Here is a 16989-nt window from a genome sequence, read left to right as displayed (position 1 = left end):
TAAAAAATGGTCCATGTTATATTCTTCATAAACACATCACCATTAATACATCAGAGATTATCAAATTTGGTTTTTATTATGTAAAAAAATGAAACATGCAGGTTAGTGAGTCTTAACTTTTATTTTTTAGCAGGTTTCTAAATCATCATATGTAAACTCTCAATCAGAAACATGATGCCAGTGGGCACTTTTGCTCATACAAGTCATTCAGAGGATGTTCATAGGACCCCAAACTTCAAGATTAAAAATTCCTAGCAGAGCATGGTGTGTTCACTGAAATGTTTACAAGGTTTTCTGCAAAAATCTTGTAGGATTTAGTAATCTCCTGAGATTTGGGCTGTTAAAATAATTGGTGCTACAGGAATTGTCTATAACAGTATGCAGAAGATCTTGAAATTTAAAAAAATTCAATGGCCAATATTTGTTGCTGAAAATTCAAGTGATTTTTTTTTTACAATGTAATTTAAAAAAAAACATTCTAACAGAGAAAATGTTGGGTTAGGGTTTATAAACTTTTAGATTCACAAATCTTTATTATATGACTAAAAAAATTTATAAATATATGACCATTTGTAAGGTACTATTATTATCCAATGAAAGCAAATTCAAGTTCACATCTCTTAATTTAAGAAAATATTAACATAATGGAAAACAGAAAATAGTCATTTGACAATTTGTAAGCTCTACAATTCTTGCACTTAAAAGGCTACTCCATATTTTTAGCTCAAGAAAATGATGTAAAATAATTAAAATTACAATATCAAAAAAGTCCAGTTAACTGAGCAATTTTGTCTTCTCTGGATGATATGTAGCTGTTCACTGTCTTGGCCAGATTTTCATGATATTTCTCCAAGCCAATCCTCAAGCTGAGGTAGATCTCCTTAAAGAGGTAGAAGATTAGCAGACATTATTTTTTTATAAGAGACATGAGATCTACACACACACAAACACACACACACACACACCCTTAAGTGATGTATATACTGGACCATGGTCTGTAGTATGTTCATGATTGACTTCTCGGAAGGGATGGGCTATACCTTTGAAAAACTGGAAATAATATTTTCAGAAAATGACTGGCTCAACTTATCAGGAGAGCTTTAAACTAAAATTGAGGGGAGAGTCAGACATAAAGATCTCAAGTGCTATATATACATGCACAAAGTCTGGGTAACAAACACGATGAATTTGAACTATTAATACATGAAGGTAGATATGATATAGTTGGAATAACAGAAATTTGGTGGGACGAAAACCATGGCTGAAACATACTGATAGAAGGATACAAACTGTTCAAAAAAAAAGCCAGACCCCATAAAAGAGGTGGAGTTGCAATGTTATTATTATTATTATTTATTAAATTTATAGGCTGCCCAATCCCAGAGGACTCGGGGCGGCTAATGTATGTAAAGGACCACTCCATTGCTACAGAAATGCATGAAACAGAAGACGAAAACCTCCTACAATGCATATAGGTCAATATAAAAGAAAAAAAGAATGACATGGCCATAGGTGTATACTATAGGCCACCCAATCAAGCGGAAAAAATAGATGCTCTCAATTGGAAGACTGATTCTGCACCAAGTGAAAAATCAAATAAGATCCTAACCAATCTAGTTGACAACTTTGTTGTCCAAAAGGTAGAGGAGGAACTAGAAGGACAAACAGAGAAGAAGTTATAGAGGGAGTTGAAACTGCAGGAACCTTGGGTGACAGTGATCATGTCATACTAGAATTCAACATAACACAAACACAAGCAATAGAACATAATGATACCAGAGTCTTAGATCCTCCTTGGTCCAAAGTCCTCTTTTCTGATGACAGCAACTTTTGCCAAAAGCACTAAAACCTGGTTCAATGGCCGTGGGATTACTGTGCTTGATTGGCCTCTCCATTCTTCCTCCAAATTCTGGGTCCTTGGTTTCCAAATGAGATGCAAAAGTTGCTCTCATCAGAAAAGAGGACTTTGGACCACTGAGCAACAGGACTTTGGACCACTGTGTTTCATTAAGACCAGGATCAATGCAGCCGTCTACCAGGAAATTTTGGAGCACTTCATGCTTCCTTCCGCAGACGAGCTTTATAGGAATGCTGACTTCATTTTCCAGCTGCCCACTGCCAAAAGCACCAAAACCTGGTTCAATAACCGTGGGATTACTGTGCTTGATTGGCAAACAAACTCTCTTGACCTGAACCCCATAGAGAATCTATGGGGCATTGCCAAGAAAAAGATGAGAGACATGAGACTGAACAACGCAGAAAAGCTGAAGGACGCTATTGAAGCATCCTGGTCTTCCAAAACACTTCAGCAGTGCCACCAGGCTGTTAGCTTCCATGCCACGCCACATTGAGGCAGTAATTGCTGCAAAAGGGGCCCAAACCAAGTACTGAGTACATATGCATGCTTAGAGTTTTCAGAGGTCCGATATTGTTCTATGTACAATCCTTGTTTTATTGCTTGCATGTAATGTTCTAATTTCCTGAGATGGTGGATTTGGGGTTTTCATGAGCTGTATGCCATAATCATCACAATTATGACAAATCTTGCTTTGCATGTAATGAGTCTTATCTCATATATTAGTTTCACCTTTTAAGTTGCACTACTGAAATAAATGAACTTTTGCATGATATTCTAATTTTTCGAGTTTCACCTATGCATATATTCATATACAGTATATGATAGGAATATATACATACTCTGTAGTATCAGAATTCAATAGTGTCGACTTCCTGGATAAGTTTTTGAATGATTTTTTTATTGTGCTGTTTAAATCACATTTGGGTATTATGCTATGCTAATACTCAGCAAATGAATGCCTGGATAAAGCCGGCCAATGTTACTCAGATGATAGCTGCCTACTTGACACGCTCAGTGTCAATGTCTGCAGGGAGCGAAGCCAATGAATATACAGTCCTATACATAAAAGCTTTCACTCTGCAGATAACATTAGCAGCTGGATAACATCATGCCTGAAGGAACTTTAACAAAAGCCATATCAGCAGGCGTGTCTGCTGCACTCACCTTCTCTTTCACCTTCTCTTTCTCAACATTGTCACTGAGCTGTTGAATGGCACCTTTGAGTTGCATGATTTCTGTGTCTGTTGCTGTCAGTTTTTCACAGACAGCTCCTCTCTTCTCTTGAAATTTATTGCAGCATCTAGAAAATATTTTTAATATTTAGAAGCACCATCCACAAATTTAAGATTTACTTAATCTTTTTATGCAGAAAAAAGTGGGTCGTAAAAATTAAAAAAGCGAGGATGTTATGGTTTGTTGCTTAACGGTTGAAGGCCTTCCTACTAAGTTCCATTACTTCTATGTAATTTGGGGTATGGATTTGGGAAACATCAACGAGCCATAATTCTCAAAAGCAGACAAGACTGGAAAATGGTACAGTTCCTTCTACTTCACTGTTTAGTGGGATGAAGAAAAAAGAGAATGGTGTCGAATATTTCTGTATAACTTACAGATCAATTCCTTGAAATATCAGGTGGCAATAAAGGAACTACTTTGGTGGCAATTTAGTCTCTTAGCAGTGGTGGGTTTCAATTTATTTTACTACCAGTTTGCCTGTGGAAGCTCGTGGAGAAGCGTCCGGGCGGGTGGGCAGAGCCTCCCACCGCCACCACTACTGATTTGCCCGATCCAGGGCGAACTGGCAGAAACCCACCTCCGTCTCTTAGGAATGTTATCTGAATACAGCACTACCTCTGTTGTAAATATTGTCATGTGTCTCTATTGATGACAATAGAGGATCAAGCATCATTTCCCATTTGCTTGCATTCCTTTGGGATCCAAATCCCAATTTCCCAACAGAACTTGAAGTCTTTGATAATGAGAAAAATGACAGTGAAATTATGAATGATTCTGGAATAGCAAATAGTTTTTACTGAAGTTGTCATCATGAAGCTATTCCAGTGTTACTTTTCTCCCTTTAGCTCCCTTTTCTCAGGGAGCTAAAGAAGAGAAAAGCAGCATATAAGTTCAAACTTTACTGAAAGTTATGTCAAGAATATGCCTATTTACCAGAAAGCAGTCTATTTTAGTGTGTTTTCTTCAAATTACTAATTCTGCATTGCATTAAAGGTGCTGGCAGAATAAGCAGAATTAAACAACAATGTAAATGCCAGTATTCATACTCAGTTATCGCCTGTTTCTGCAGCTCAGCATTCTCATATATGTTTTTAAGTTTGATTTCAACAGCAGCAAGTTTTTCATGTTTAACTGTGACTATTCTCTTCAATGACATTTCTTCCGTCTTAGCATTCTTGAATCCACTTTTGCTATTCTCAATCTGGTCCTCTAACGTTCTGATCTGAAAAACAAGTGTTTTAGAATGCAAGCAACAGACGTGTCATTAATTAGCGAAAATATCACTTCAAATGCTATCGAGCTAAACAAATGTAACATCTGAGCAATCCACATTTAGTAAGCAAATTTATTTTTTAATAAAAGCTTTTGAAAGGGGTATAATATTTACATAATATTTTTGCGAAGAAAAAACAATTATACATATACTGTAGATATTAATTATTGTTTCCCCAAGGTTATAAAGTCTACTTTTCAATTTTTTTAAAGAGTTGTTCTATTATTAGCTATCGCCCAGTCTCCAACCTTCCCTTTTTGGGGAAGGTTGTTGAGAAGGTGGTGGCCTTCCAGCTCCAACGGTCCTTGGAGGAAGCAAACTATCTAGACCCCTTCCAGTCAGGCTTCAGACCCGGTTACAGCACAGAAACCGCTTTGGTCGCATTGATTGATGATCTCTGGAGAGCCAGAGATGAAGGACATTCCTCCATCCTGGTCCTCCTTGACCTCTCAGCGGCTTTCGATACCATCAACCATGGTATCCTTCTGCGACGACTGCGGGAGGTGGGAGTGGGAGGCACCGTGCTACGGTGGTTCTCCTCCTACCTCTCGGACAGGTCGCAGTCGGTGTTAGTGGGGGGGCAGAGATCGTCCCCTAGGCCCCTAAATTATGGGGTGCCTCAGGGTTCGGTCTTATCCCCCCTACTATTCAACATCTACATGAAACCGCTGGGAGAGATCATCCGCAGGCACGGGATTAGATACCATCAATATGCGGACGATACTCAATTGTATCTGTCCGCCCCGTGCCAACTCAATGAAGCGGTAGATGTGATGAGCCGGGGCCTTGAGGCCATTATGGACTGGATGAGGGTTAACAAGCTTGTGCTCAACCCAGAAAAGACCGAGTGGCTGTTGTGTTTTCCTCCCAAAGATTTGACTAATATTCCACCACTCAGGCTGGGGGGTCAAATTTTACACCCCTCAGAGAGGGTTCGCAACTTGGGAGTCCTCCTGGATCCACAGCTGTCATTTGACCACCACCTAACGGCTGTGACCAGGGGGGCATTCGCCCAGGTTCGCCTGGTGCGCCAGTTGCGACCCTACCTGAATCGGGAGGCTCTCACAACAGTCACTCGGGCCCTTGTGATCTCTAGGCTGGAATACTGCAATGTGCTCTACATGGGGCTGCCCTTGAAGAGCATCCGGCGACTTCAGCTAGTGCAGAACGCAGCCGCGCGAGTGATTGCGGGTGCACCTCGATTCACCCGCATAACACCTATCCTCCGCGAGCTGCGCTGGCTGCCTGTCGATCTCCGGATGCGCTTCAAGGTGCTATTAATCACCCATAAAGCCCTACATGGCAGTGGATCTGGATACTTGAGAGACCGCCTTCTGCCAATTACATCCCTGCGACCAATAAGATCCCATAGACTAGGCCTCCTCCGTATCCCATCGGCCAGCCAGTGTCGGCTGGCAACCACAAGGAGGAGGGCCTTCTCAGCAGTAGCCCCGACCCTTTGGAACGAGCTCCCCGTGGAGATTCGTACCCTCTCCACCGTCCAAGCCTTCCGCATAGCCTTGAAGAACTGGCTCGCCCGTCAGGCCTGGGGATAAGGATAGTTACCCCTCCCGAATGATGAATGTATGTTGCCTACTATTTTATTATATGTTTCTATCTTGATGTTTGTATTCCCCCTTCCCGGTTTTATGTGAGCCGCCCTGAGTCCCCTCAGGGAAAAGGGCGGCCTACAAATACTAATAAAACTCTAAAAACTCTAAACTCTATTATGGGTTCTTAAAGAAATGTGCTATTCTGCTCATAACAGATTGGTAAATGAGCAATAAATATGCAATATGGAAACTCATGCATTGTAGAACAGTATCTATTACCTTGCTAAGAGTTTGTTTGGATGAGTTGCTTCTAGTAAAACTGGGGAATCTCAGGCAAAATATTACTCTGCCTCAATGTATCTTAAATATGATTTTGTCTTCCAATTCATTTCCCGCAGGGCTATAAGTTTTTTTTTCCAGTTCAAATTTAATATAAATTGAGAACAATGGGAGTAGGTAATGGGCTTCCATTACTTCCCTCTAATTTGAAGAGGAACACTGCAAACTTCAGCAAAGAATATGCATTAGAGCCAAGGTGGCGCAGTGGTTAAATGCAGCACTGCAGGCTACTGCTAGATCAGCAGGTCAGCGGTTCAAATCTCACCCGCTCAGGGTTGACTCAGCCTTCCATCCTTCCGAGGTGGGTAAAATGAGGACCCAGATTGTTGGGGGCAATATGCTGACTCTCTGTAAACCGCTTAGAGAGGCCTGAAAGGCCTATGAAGCGGTATATAAGTCTACTGCTATTGCTATTGCATTTCCCTGTGTGTGTGTGTGTGTGTGTGTGTGTGTGTGTTCATGTACGTGCTTACTTTGAAACAAGGAAGCAAAAAACGTCCTATTTCCTTTATGAGTCCTCTGCTAATGCTGTACCGAATCCACAATTTATTTCAGACTATGTTCTACTAAGAATGAGTATCTCAAAATATTTTATCAACAAGTTGAATAGATGATATTATATTCGAATAGACAAACCTGGGCCAATATATTTGATAGTTTATCCATATTTGCTCCTTGTGTTTGCATTTTCTTTCTGTAAAATTGAACCTCCTGTTGACACGATGGAAACATCTCTACCAAGTCTCTATAAGATTCATACTTCTCGATTACTTCTTGCTTTATAATAAAAAAAAAATCAGAATTGAGGAGATTGCTATGGATGGAGCTGCAACATTCATAATATACCTATAACCACATGAAACTGTCTAACTCTAATCAGTTGTGTTCCAAATCCAAAGTACCATAACCGCCAGCAATTCCTTTCTTCAATCTTTTATTTTTTCATATAAAGTTTTCTATCATGTTACAGGTTATCTTATTTTTGATATAATAACTTTTCAGATACCAAATAACATTTCACATCTCAATCAATACCTTATAATCCTTTCTTTTCAATTTGGTTAGGATAAATATCAAGAAAAAAACCAAAACATTTTTTGTTTTTTTCTCTATAGAGGTTCATTAACATTTCTGTGCTTTGCAAGATACATGTCTGCCTCCAAGGCAGGCCATTATTTTTCTCCATGATACTTTCTCCATGAACTTTCTTCTCAGTTAGTGCCTGTTTTTCCCAGAGATACTTATCACTGGCATCCCACCTTCTAGTTCTATCCTTGACTTTTACAGCTACAACTCTGGACTAATTTTCTACTTTAACTGGAACTGGAAAGATTTCATATATTCTGTATTTCTCCCAGATCTTGTGTGCAAACTGTTCAGTATGAGCATTATATCTGCCTTAGTTGTTTGACTTATAAATTTTGTTATTAAATCAGCTGTAAATTTGCTGCTGATCAAAAGTGGGCAAACTAGTTGGCACTATATTAGACTCTATTGGTGCCCATCAGGGTGAAACTAACGATTGATGAAGGCAAGGACCTAAGGGTATTTTTAAGCTAAAAGGAATATCTATATATCTATATACTGTACCTATCTTTTGATATCATTATAAAAAAGCATTATTATGCTCCACAAATACTAGAGAGATTAAAAACAACAAATCTCAACCATTCACTAGAAAGAAGAGCAAAATTACACTGCTGATCAATTTTTAAAATTTGGTGAAACAGTAGTGTGGCATTCTGGTGCTTAAGCATTTTGCTCAAGCAAAAAGAAAGAAAGAAAGAAGGAAGGAAGGAAGGAAGGAAGGAAGGAAGGAAGGAAGGAAGGAAGGAAGGAAAGAAAGAAAGAAAGAAAGAAAGAAAGAAAGAAAGAAAGAAAGAAAGAAAGAAAGAGCCTAGGAGTCAGAATGTAAGAGATCTTGGCAACAGACATCACTGCTCCTTCGATGGGGTTATCTGAGCTGGAAATAAATTGGTTCAAATGATGAAGAGCTAAATACTTTGGGAACCATGGTTTGGGAATATCAGTTGGTCTTACCTGAACTGCATGTCTCGAAGATGGCATGGGAAGAGTCACAGCTGGGTATTAACATGGCCATTTGCTCGGAGGCTGAGATAAATATGAGGGCACTCCCTCTGCTTCTGACTCTCCAGATTAACCAATGGTTCAGTTGAAGTAAAGCCTGGGAAGGAAGGGATAGGGACCCACCCAAACTCCCTCCCAGGTCCCTGACTTACTGTAGGTAACCCACTCAGGCCCTTGCACAGAAGCACACCTGTTGGGCGGAAAGTGACTCCTCCCACGCCATCTTTGAAACATGTAGTTCAGGTAAGACCAACTGAGAGTCTCTGAAGTGGGGCGTGGGAGGACTCACAGCTGGGACATACCAAAGCTAGATGTCCAAGGGAGGGATCATTGGGCCTGAGCCCCCCGAGTATCCAGCACTCCCTGAAGAACCTGACCCTGTGGACCAGATGACTCCAGTGGAATTCTCCAATGGGGCAGAGTCGACATCTCTACTAGGTCTGTGAATCAGGGACGCGTAGCCAGTAAGGGGCCACTAGGATGATCTCTGCCCCCTCTAACACTAGCTTCCTCAGAACCCCGGGGAGGAGGGAAGGGGGGAAGCGTATAGTAGGCCCAACGGCCATCTGCAGCACAGGGAGTCGATGACCCTCAAATTGGGAACCGCGAGATGAACCTCGGAAGCTGGGCGTTCGAAGAGATCCACTGTCGGTTGGCCAAACCTCTGGCAGATCTGCTCGAAGATGCTGGGGTGAAGTTGCCACTCTCCGTGGTCTACTGTCTCTCTGCTGAGCCAGTCCGCCTGCTGATTCTCCACCCCAGAGATGTGTTCTGCCCAAATCGACAGGCAGTTCCGTTCCGCCCAGTTCCCTAGTCGCACTGCCTCATCGCGAAATGCCATGGAATGAGTACCTCCCTGCTTGTTCACGTGAGCCTTGGCTGCCACGTTGTCTGTCAGCACCAGAATGTGTTTTCCGGCGACCGTTGTCTTGAACCGTTGAAGAGCTAGGTGGATCGCTCTGGGATAGCAGGTGCGCCCCCCAACCGAACAGGCTTGCGTCTATCATTAGGACCAGCCTGTCTGGTTCCCTAAACAGGGAACCCTTGGCTAGTGCCGGGGACATCCACCAGCGGAGGGAAAGAAGCACCTGGGAAGTCACAAGGACCTTGAAGCTTGCATCGCTCGTCCTGTTCCTCTGGTGTGGGAGTAGGAATCACTACAGCTCTCTGGTGTGGAGTCGAGCCCAGGGCTCTATCCCGATGCAGATAAACTTGCCAAGAAGCCTGGAAAGAAGAGCTACGGGAACAGATCGAATCCTGCGAATCTCTCGAATCAATTCCACAATACTGTCCCTATGCTCCTGTGAGGGGAAGACCACATACTCCACCAAGTCAATAATGGTCCCCAAATGTTGGAGTCTTGCGGTGGGGACTAGACGGCTTTTCTCGAGATTGACCGAGAAGCCCAGGAACGGCAAGGTGTTAATTGTGACAGAGATCCCCCTCAGCTCGGGCCGCCAAGGGTGGCTAGTACGAGGATGTCATCCAGGTAGCAATGTAATCAAACCGGGATGGCACAAAGGTGGGCTGCAGCCATGGCTAGTACTTTGGTGAAGGTCCAGGGGGCTGAGGCCAACCCAAAGGGAAGGGCCCTGTATTGGTAATGAGAGCCCCCATACGAGAACCTAAGGAACCTACAGTGATCAGGGGCAATCATGATGCGGAGGTACGCCTCCGTGAGATCAATCGAGGCTAGGAAATCCCCCTGTCTGATCCCCTCCAGGGAGGGAGGAAGATCTGTGCTCTCTGGAAATTGTAGGCTCGGGCTGGACTGCCTGACCTTGTAGAGACCCACAAGATTATTTACACTTAGATCCCTGAAATTGGTGCTGCATGCCTGAGGCAATTCCTTCTGCAATGGCTCTAGCAATAACGTTCTGGAAACTCTCTGAGAGCTCTGGGTAGGCTGGAGCTCTGTGTTGGGAGGCTCCAACACAGCTCTAGTGTCTGATGATTGAGGGTCCAAGCGCTGCCTGAGGAAACTAGTTGCCCTGCGGCCAAATGGGTCTCCCTATGCCCCTGAGGAATGGGAGGGCAATAAGGGAGGAGATAAATGGCTTCCCTCTCTAAGGGAGCCACGTGGGAAGACCGGGGAGCCAGGATCCTCAGCCAGGGGCTACTGCCTGCGAGGAGACCGTGATCTGGCTGGCGAAGGGCTGAGGCTATTCCTGGCCCTTCTACCAGCCACCCTGGTTAAGCGAACCTCCTGCATGGAACCCTCCTTCCAGGAGGATTTGACAGAACACTTCCTGGGGATAGATCTCCCCCTCATTGCAGGGTTGTGCCCCCGGGAGGGTTCCTTGCCTGGATTGAGCCCCTTGGGGAGCCTGGAGCAGCCACTCCTCTGCTCCTGGTGGAATCCACCATCGCGTTTACTCACTGTTCGTTGTCTCTCTCTACTTCCTCTCTCGATGACCCTCGGTCTCTTGGCTATCGCGTGGATTCGGCGCTCTTTGAATCTACGTTCTTCTCAGCCACGCTGCCGATCCGCGGCTCAAAGGGAGACCGGTGCACTGCTGTCAGCAGGGCCCTCCCCAGATTACCAGCAGAGCACAGGCCCAAATAAGTCCTCCTGGGCGATCGCGGTGCTGGGAGAGCTTGTGGCATCTGAAAACGGAGTGCCTCCTTGCGCTCTGCGCGTACGCACTCAATTCAAAATGGCAACCGCCAACCACACAGTCCGAATGCCTGAGGCGGCTCCAATTGAGCCGCTCTACCTGCGCCACCAATCCGTCGCTTCTGGAATCTCCGTTGTCCTCCAGTGAGTAGGTGATCGTGCGTTGCCTCACCCGCGGTGTGCAGCCTGGGGTTCCCCCCCACCGGTGTCCCGTGACTTGGGGGCTTGCGATAACGCAGCAAGCGCAACTCGTGCTAAAGCAAGAGAGGTGCAGGAGATAGGAGGCTTAAGGAAGCAACTTAGAAGGAAGGGGAAAGGTTGTACTGAGGAGAGTCAACCGAAATAGCTCCTTCTGGGCCGAAGACTGAGGTTAATCTGGAGAGTCAGAAGGAGGAGCAGAGGGAGTGTCCTCAGATTTACCTCAGTCTCCGGGCAAATGGGCCATGTTAATACTCAGCTGTGACTCCTCCCACGTCCCACTTTGGAGACCAATACTAATCCTGAAGTACAGTTGAGTGACTGTGAGAACATACATTTAAATATTACCGTAGACACAGAAAAGCTAGAACAAAGTTGAAACACTTGTCAAATTTTGCACTAATGGATACCTTTTCATTGGCTTTCATTATTACAAATATGTAAGATAGAATCAACCGCATTAAGTTTGAAAAATGTATATTCTTATGAATTTAACTTCTTTTTAGGAATCCATAGAAGCTGAAGCTATGGGTAGCAAATCTGAGAAATATCGATTTTGTTATCAATTGTAATTGCTATGATAAATTATAAAAGAAAACAAAAATACCCTTAATATTAAGCTTCACCTTGTCTTTTTTAATCTTCTGCTGTGTCTGCTTCATCCGTTCCCTGCAATTAGTGAGTTTCTCTGGAGACTCTGTAATCCTGGACTTCAGTTGCTCTTGTTCTTGTTTTAGATAACAAGCTTCCATTTTCAGATCATTCTGTTTATTGAGAATACAATTTTTTAAATCCTAATGCTTTCAGTCATTTAGAATCATTTGATTTTCAAATAAATTTTAAGCAACTAAATTTTCAGTGTTTGTGAATACATTTTGGAGAGAAGGAATAAAAGCTCAACATATAGTTATTACATGATAATCAATAAATTATCCTGCAATAATAAATTGAAGGACTGTTAATTTCCCCATAGGAAATATACAAAAAAGCATGCATAAAATAGATAGCAAGGCATTCTTAAATATAAAGTTCTTCATTTGACCAGATTTAAGATTGCATTTTCTTTAAATTAGTTTTATACTTAAATATTTTGTTAATATTTTCTCTATAGGTTTAAAGCTGGAGAGTGTTGTTGCCAAAATCAATTACACTTATTTATCCTTTTATACTGAATTACTGCAGTTTCTTTTATCTTTTTGTTAAGGGACTTAGAGATTGCAGCACACACTCCCAAATGCATAAAAGATTCTACTGAAGTTGGCCTCCAAGCTTACATGCATGCATTGTGTTTGTGCTCTTGTGCACTGCTTATTGAACATAAGTGTTTCTAGAGAGGTTGGATGGACATATATTACAGATGCTAGTAGTGAATTTGAACAAAGAATTGGATTAGGTAACCTGTTAGGTCAGTTGCAATATTCTATGATGTTGTCAATGGCACATTATGTCTGTAATTGTTTGATGTGTTTGCCACAAGTTTTCTTTCTTCAAGGGTTAAAGGGAGATTTGTTGATTGATGAGAGTATGAGTTTGATTCTGTTCATGATTATTTTTTCTGATATGTATACTAAAGAGTAATTATGATAAATTCAATTTGCATTTTGGATGGATATGGTTCCTAGGATCAGTCAGTCTGATAGAATGCAAATAGCTTTTTTTGACAGCCACCCAGCATCAGGCTGCTGAAAAGGAAAATAAAGGAACCCATTTCTTCCAATACTCGGATAGATGTTGAAAGAACATGATTCCTCTCCAGTGATCATTAGATGGCACCAAAGAGTCAGGATATTTTGTTCTGTTTTTGCCGTCATGTAGTGATCCCTGAGAATTTTGCAGCTTCAAAATTCTGCTGTTGCAGAATTTAGTACCGTGATGGCGAACCTATGGCATGCATGCCACAGGTGGCATGCCAACCCATTTGTTAGGGCACGTGAGGCATTGCCCTGTCAGCTCCAGCATGAATGCGCACACTGGTCAGCTGACTTCAGCTTTCTTTTGAGGCCATTTTTCTCCCTCCGGAGGCTTCAGGGAAGACTACAAAAATTTTCATCAAAGTACTAATTTTGCATGGTTTCTATGAGTGAAAAGTTGATTAAACCTGTAAATACAGCTTAAAAATGAAAGTGTGCAGGACTTTTTCACACAGCAGTAAGTATGAGCCAGCAGCAATCTAAAAACCAATGCAGTCCAGGGGTACATCAATAGAGGGGTAGCATCAAGATTACAAAAAAATGATTGTACCACTCTGTATTGCATTAGTGAAGGCGCACTTGGAATACTGTGTCCAGTCCTAGTCTTCATGAAACAGAAAAGATGCTGAGACTCTAGAAAGAATGCAGAGAACAACAACACAGATGATAAAAGGATTTGGAGGCTAAATCATATGACAAATGATTAAGGGAATGAGGTATGTCTAGCCTATTAAAGAGAAGGATTAGGGATGACATGATGGCTGTCTTCCAGTGCTTGAGGGGCTGTCACAAAAAAAGAGGGGTTGGCTTATTCTCCAAATCACTGGAGGACAAGACAAGAAGGAATGAGTGTAAGATCATTAAAGAGCGATCCAAACTGGAACTAAGGAGAAATTTCTCAACTGTGAGAACAATTAATCAATGGAACCGTTTGCCTCCCAGAATTTTGGGCGCACCATCACTGGAGGTCTTCAAGAAAAGATTGGACAACCATTTATCTGGTATGATATAAAGTCTGCTCCTGGACAAGGGGTTGAACTAGAAGACCTCCAAAGTCCCTTCCAGCCGTATGATTCTAAAATATAGAAATATATGAAAAATATTTCAAAGAATCTCACATTATACAGTATGCAAACAATTATGAAGAGTATGATAAAACTCTTATCAGTTTTTGAAATTAGATTCTTAAATTTACTGGTCTTTGCTTGAATTCTACTTACTAAATTCTGATTTTTTTCTGCAATTTCCATTCTTTTTTGGTGGATCATTTCTTGCAAAACATTCTACAAAAAAATGCATGACAATTAAGAACATTTATTTGCAATTCTTATAATTTGTCCCAGCCCCAGATGATTTTAAGTGACAAATAGCAATATACAAAATAAAAATATTGAATTATAAAATCCAAACATTAAGCATAAAGGATCTAGGGGCCAATGGTTACTAAAACAATATAGGCTTGGCTTACTTACAGAATATTAACAAGGTATGGTATGGGAAGACAGAGTTTTAGAAAATGTGGCTGCCATGAGCTTGGGAAATCTAGATGACTCAAATGGATAGTTTCAACCCTGCCAAAGTGTTGTGTAATATGTCATGGTGCTACACCATATACAGCTTTAAAGATAATGACCACTACATTAAATGAGGTCTAGATGCTTACTGGCAACCAATCCACAATTTTAGTATAATTTTTATTCTTCATTGTCAAGGCTGTTCCAATCTTGCCACATTTTGTAGTAGCTGTACCTTCCATGTATCCAAAGGCAGCACCATCCAAAAGCACACTGCAGGAGCCCCATCTGGTTGTGATCAGGACATGAGTTGCTGTGGCCATGGCACCGTAGTACAGGTAAAGCAGTAAGCGATACACAGACAAAAGCTGGAAGAAAGCTCTTCTGATCATGGTTTCCACCTGCTGCCTGAGCAGAAGCTGAGAATCCAGGAGCCAAGCCACGACCACCTCTTCAATGTTTGTTCTCAAATTACATCACTGCCTATGGCTTTGATTTATGATTCTGGGTGGCTAACAATAATTAGGAATAACTACTGGAACCAATAGTATAGATTCAATGCTTACTGACACCCAGAGGCTATTTCACGGTAGGATTTAATCTGAGCTTGTTTCTTCCCATCCAAGATTTCCATGGCATCTTGGCTTGAATCTGGTAAGCAATACATAGCTAAGTATCAACTGTATACCGATAACACTTTACCTGAACTGACAGATAATTTATCCCAATAGTTTAATGTGAGATATACATATCCTTATTATTGGATATGTGACTCAATGGATCCTGCAGTGGTGTTCCCATTCATTTAAGACTCCCTCCCGATAATCATATGGACAATCCACTGAAATAAGAGATAAACCTCATTCCTAACTCCTGAATGTGAACTAGAATTATACCATGCTTAATGTTATCAAAAGCTGCTAATGGCTCTACAAAGATCAAGAGACTCCCCAAATCTAGCTCTCATGAAGGTCATCCACCAGAGCAAATAATTCTCTATTTGTTCCATTAATGAATCCCAACTGAAAAGGATCTAGATATTTTCATGATGTTTAAAGAGAGTCTTCTATTTTTCATTTCACCTTAGAATACCTTCAATTTTAATGATGCAGTTTTTTCTTCCATATTATGAAACATTTCTAGCAAGATTCTATTCTATAGATTCTATAGTTTATTCAACAAACCAAAGCTAGGAATCTTATTTTACAATGAGACATGAACCAACTATTATAAGCATATGAGCCATACAAAGGAGAAAAGCCAATCCAATCAAGCTCCCCAGAAGCTATTTATAATAGCTTTACTAGGAAATAGGGAAGAAATAACCTTAGTGTTATCTACTGCTATTCACTGTAAGTCAGACATCTCTGGTACAAAGTATAATTATAAGAATGGGAACATACAATCGCAACAAATGTGGATGTTTTCTAAATCCTAAATCATTGATGTAATATTCTAAAAATGTAGCAAGTCACAGGAGAGGTGGTCATGACTGTAATGAGGCCTGCCCATCATGGTCATAAAATGGGTCAGTCGTATGACCAACAAGATTTACCATTTTTTGCAGAGTCATTAAGCAAACACTGCAGTCATTAAGCAAACCAATGGTTCACTGGGGGCAGAGTTTTGTTGAAAACTGGAAGTAAATGCCAGGTTTTGGCAATTGTAAGATGCAATCACATGGTCATAAATGCTGCAAATGACTATCAATGCAGTCAGGGAGGGGGGTTGCAATCATCGTAGCTTCAAATCTGGGTCCAAAGTAACCCCTGGTAGGTCCATCATTATTTCCAAGTTACTAAGCAATTTGTCATTAGTCAGGGTCTACCTGTATATATTTTACTACAAGTTCTTTTAAGCTGTTATGTAATGGACAGCTACAAGGCATAGCTGGTGGATATCACATGAACTGTAGTAAGAACACATACTGTTTTTTGCCGATATTCTTGGTTAAGTTTATGCTGTAGTTCTTGAATTTCTTGAGACAGCTCCTTGAACTCTACTTCTTGGTCTGCAGGAACAATACTATATAGAAATAGTGCTCAGTTTAGAGAAAAATGAATTTTAAATATAAATTTAACATACAGAAGGTACATATTGTTTCACTTATTTAAAAAGCTACTTATTTTTGATGAAGCTACTTGGCAATCTTACGTTCTTCAATAATACAATATATTTAATGTAATATATATATATATATATATATATATATATATATATATATATATATATATATATATATATATATATATATATATAATGTTTTTTTTATTTGTGCTGATAAATAAATAAAGGGAGACTGGTATAGATCTATTTCAAGCTATTTAGCTCTCATCAGCTAGCCATACCCTTACTGGGATTTGAACCTGGGCTATATTGCACACTAGTAAGTGTATGGCTAGCTGATGAGAGCTAAATAGCTTGAAATAGATCTATACTAGTCTCCCTTTATTTATTTATCAGCACAAATAAAAAAAACATTAATTAAAAAAAAACACAAATATAACAAAGGCAACAGTAAAAATATTGGGTTTCTGTCGTGATGGACTCTTGTGACGAGCCGAAGGACAGATGATGGAAGCAGTTAGCTTCCTCCCATAATTGGGGCTTACCAGGGGTTGT

At 41.1% G+C, this 16989-nt stretch overlaps 1 protein-coding gene across 4 annotated transcripts in view; it reads right to left on the bottom strand.

The window, feature by feature from the left end:
- Positions 1 to 622: 622 nt before the first annotated feature.
- NUF2 (NUF2 component of NDC80 kinetochore complex) overlaps positions 623 to 16989 on the bottom strand; it is a 31517-nt gene continuing 15150 nt past the window's right edge. For 2 of the 4 annotated variants that reach the window (XM_087726607.1, XM_087726608.1), the window contains 7 exons: positions 16296 to 16392; positions 14074 to 14136; positions 11789 to 11926; positions 6896 to 7036; positions 4141 to 4316; positions 3023 to 3158; positions 623 to 880 (listed from right to left, as the gene is read on the bottom strand). In XM_087726607.1, coding sequence (XP_087582733.1) covers positions 761 to 880; positions 3023 to 3158; positions 4141 to 4316; positions 6896 to 7036; positions 11789 to 11926; positions 14074 to 14136; positions 16296 to 16392 — 871 coding nt within the window. In that variant the 3' untranslated portion in view covers positions 623 to 760. The remainder of the gene's footprint in view (positions 881 to 3022; positions 3159 to 4140; positions 4317 to 6895; positions 7037 to 11788; positions 11927 to 14073; positions 14137 to 16295; positions 16393 to 16989) is intronic. The other 2 variants (XM_087726609.1, XM_087726611.1) reach the window with 2 other exon arrangements.

This window comes from Thamnophis sirtalis, unplaced genomic scaffold (genome assembly GCF_051295495.1).
Source record: "Thamnophis sirtalis isolate CommonGarterSnake01/CBP01778 unplaced genomic scaffold, rThaSir2_p1.2 scaffold_12, whole genome shotgun sequence".
In the NCBI taxonomy this organism is placed as follows: Eukaryota; Metazoa; Chordata; class Lepidosauria; order Squamata; family Natricidae; genus Thamnophis; species Thamnophis sirtalis.
Note: the sequence above shows the minus strand (reverse complement) of the source record. Positions and strands in the feature narration are given on the sequence as shown.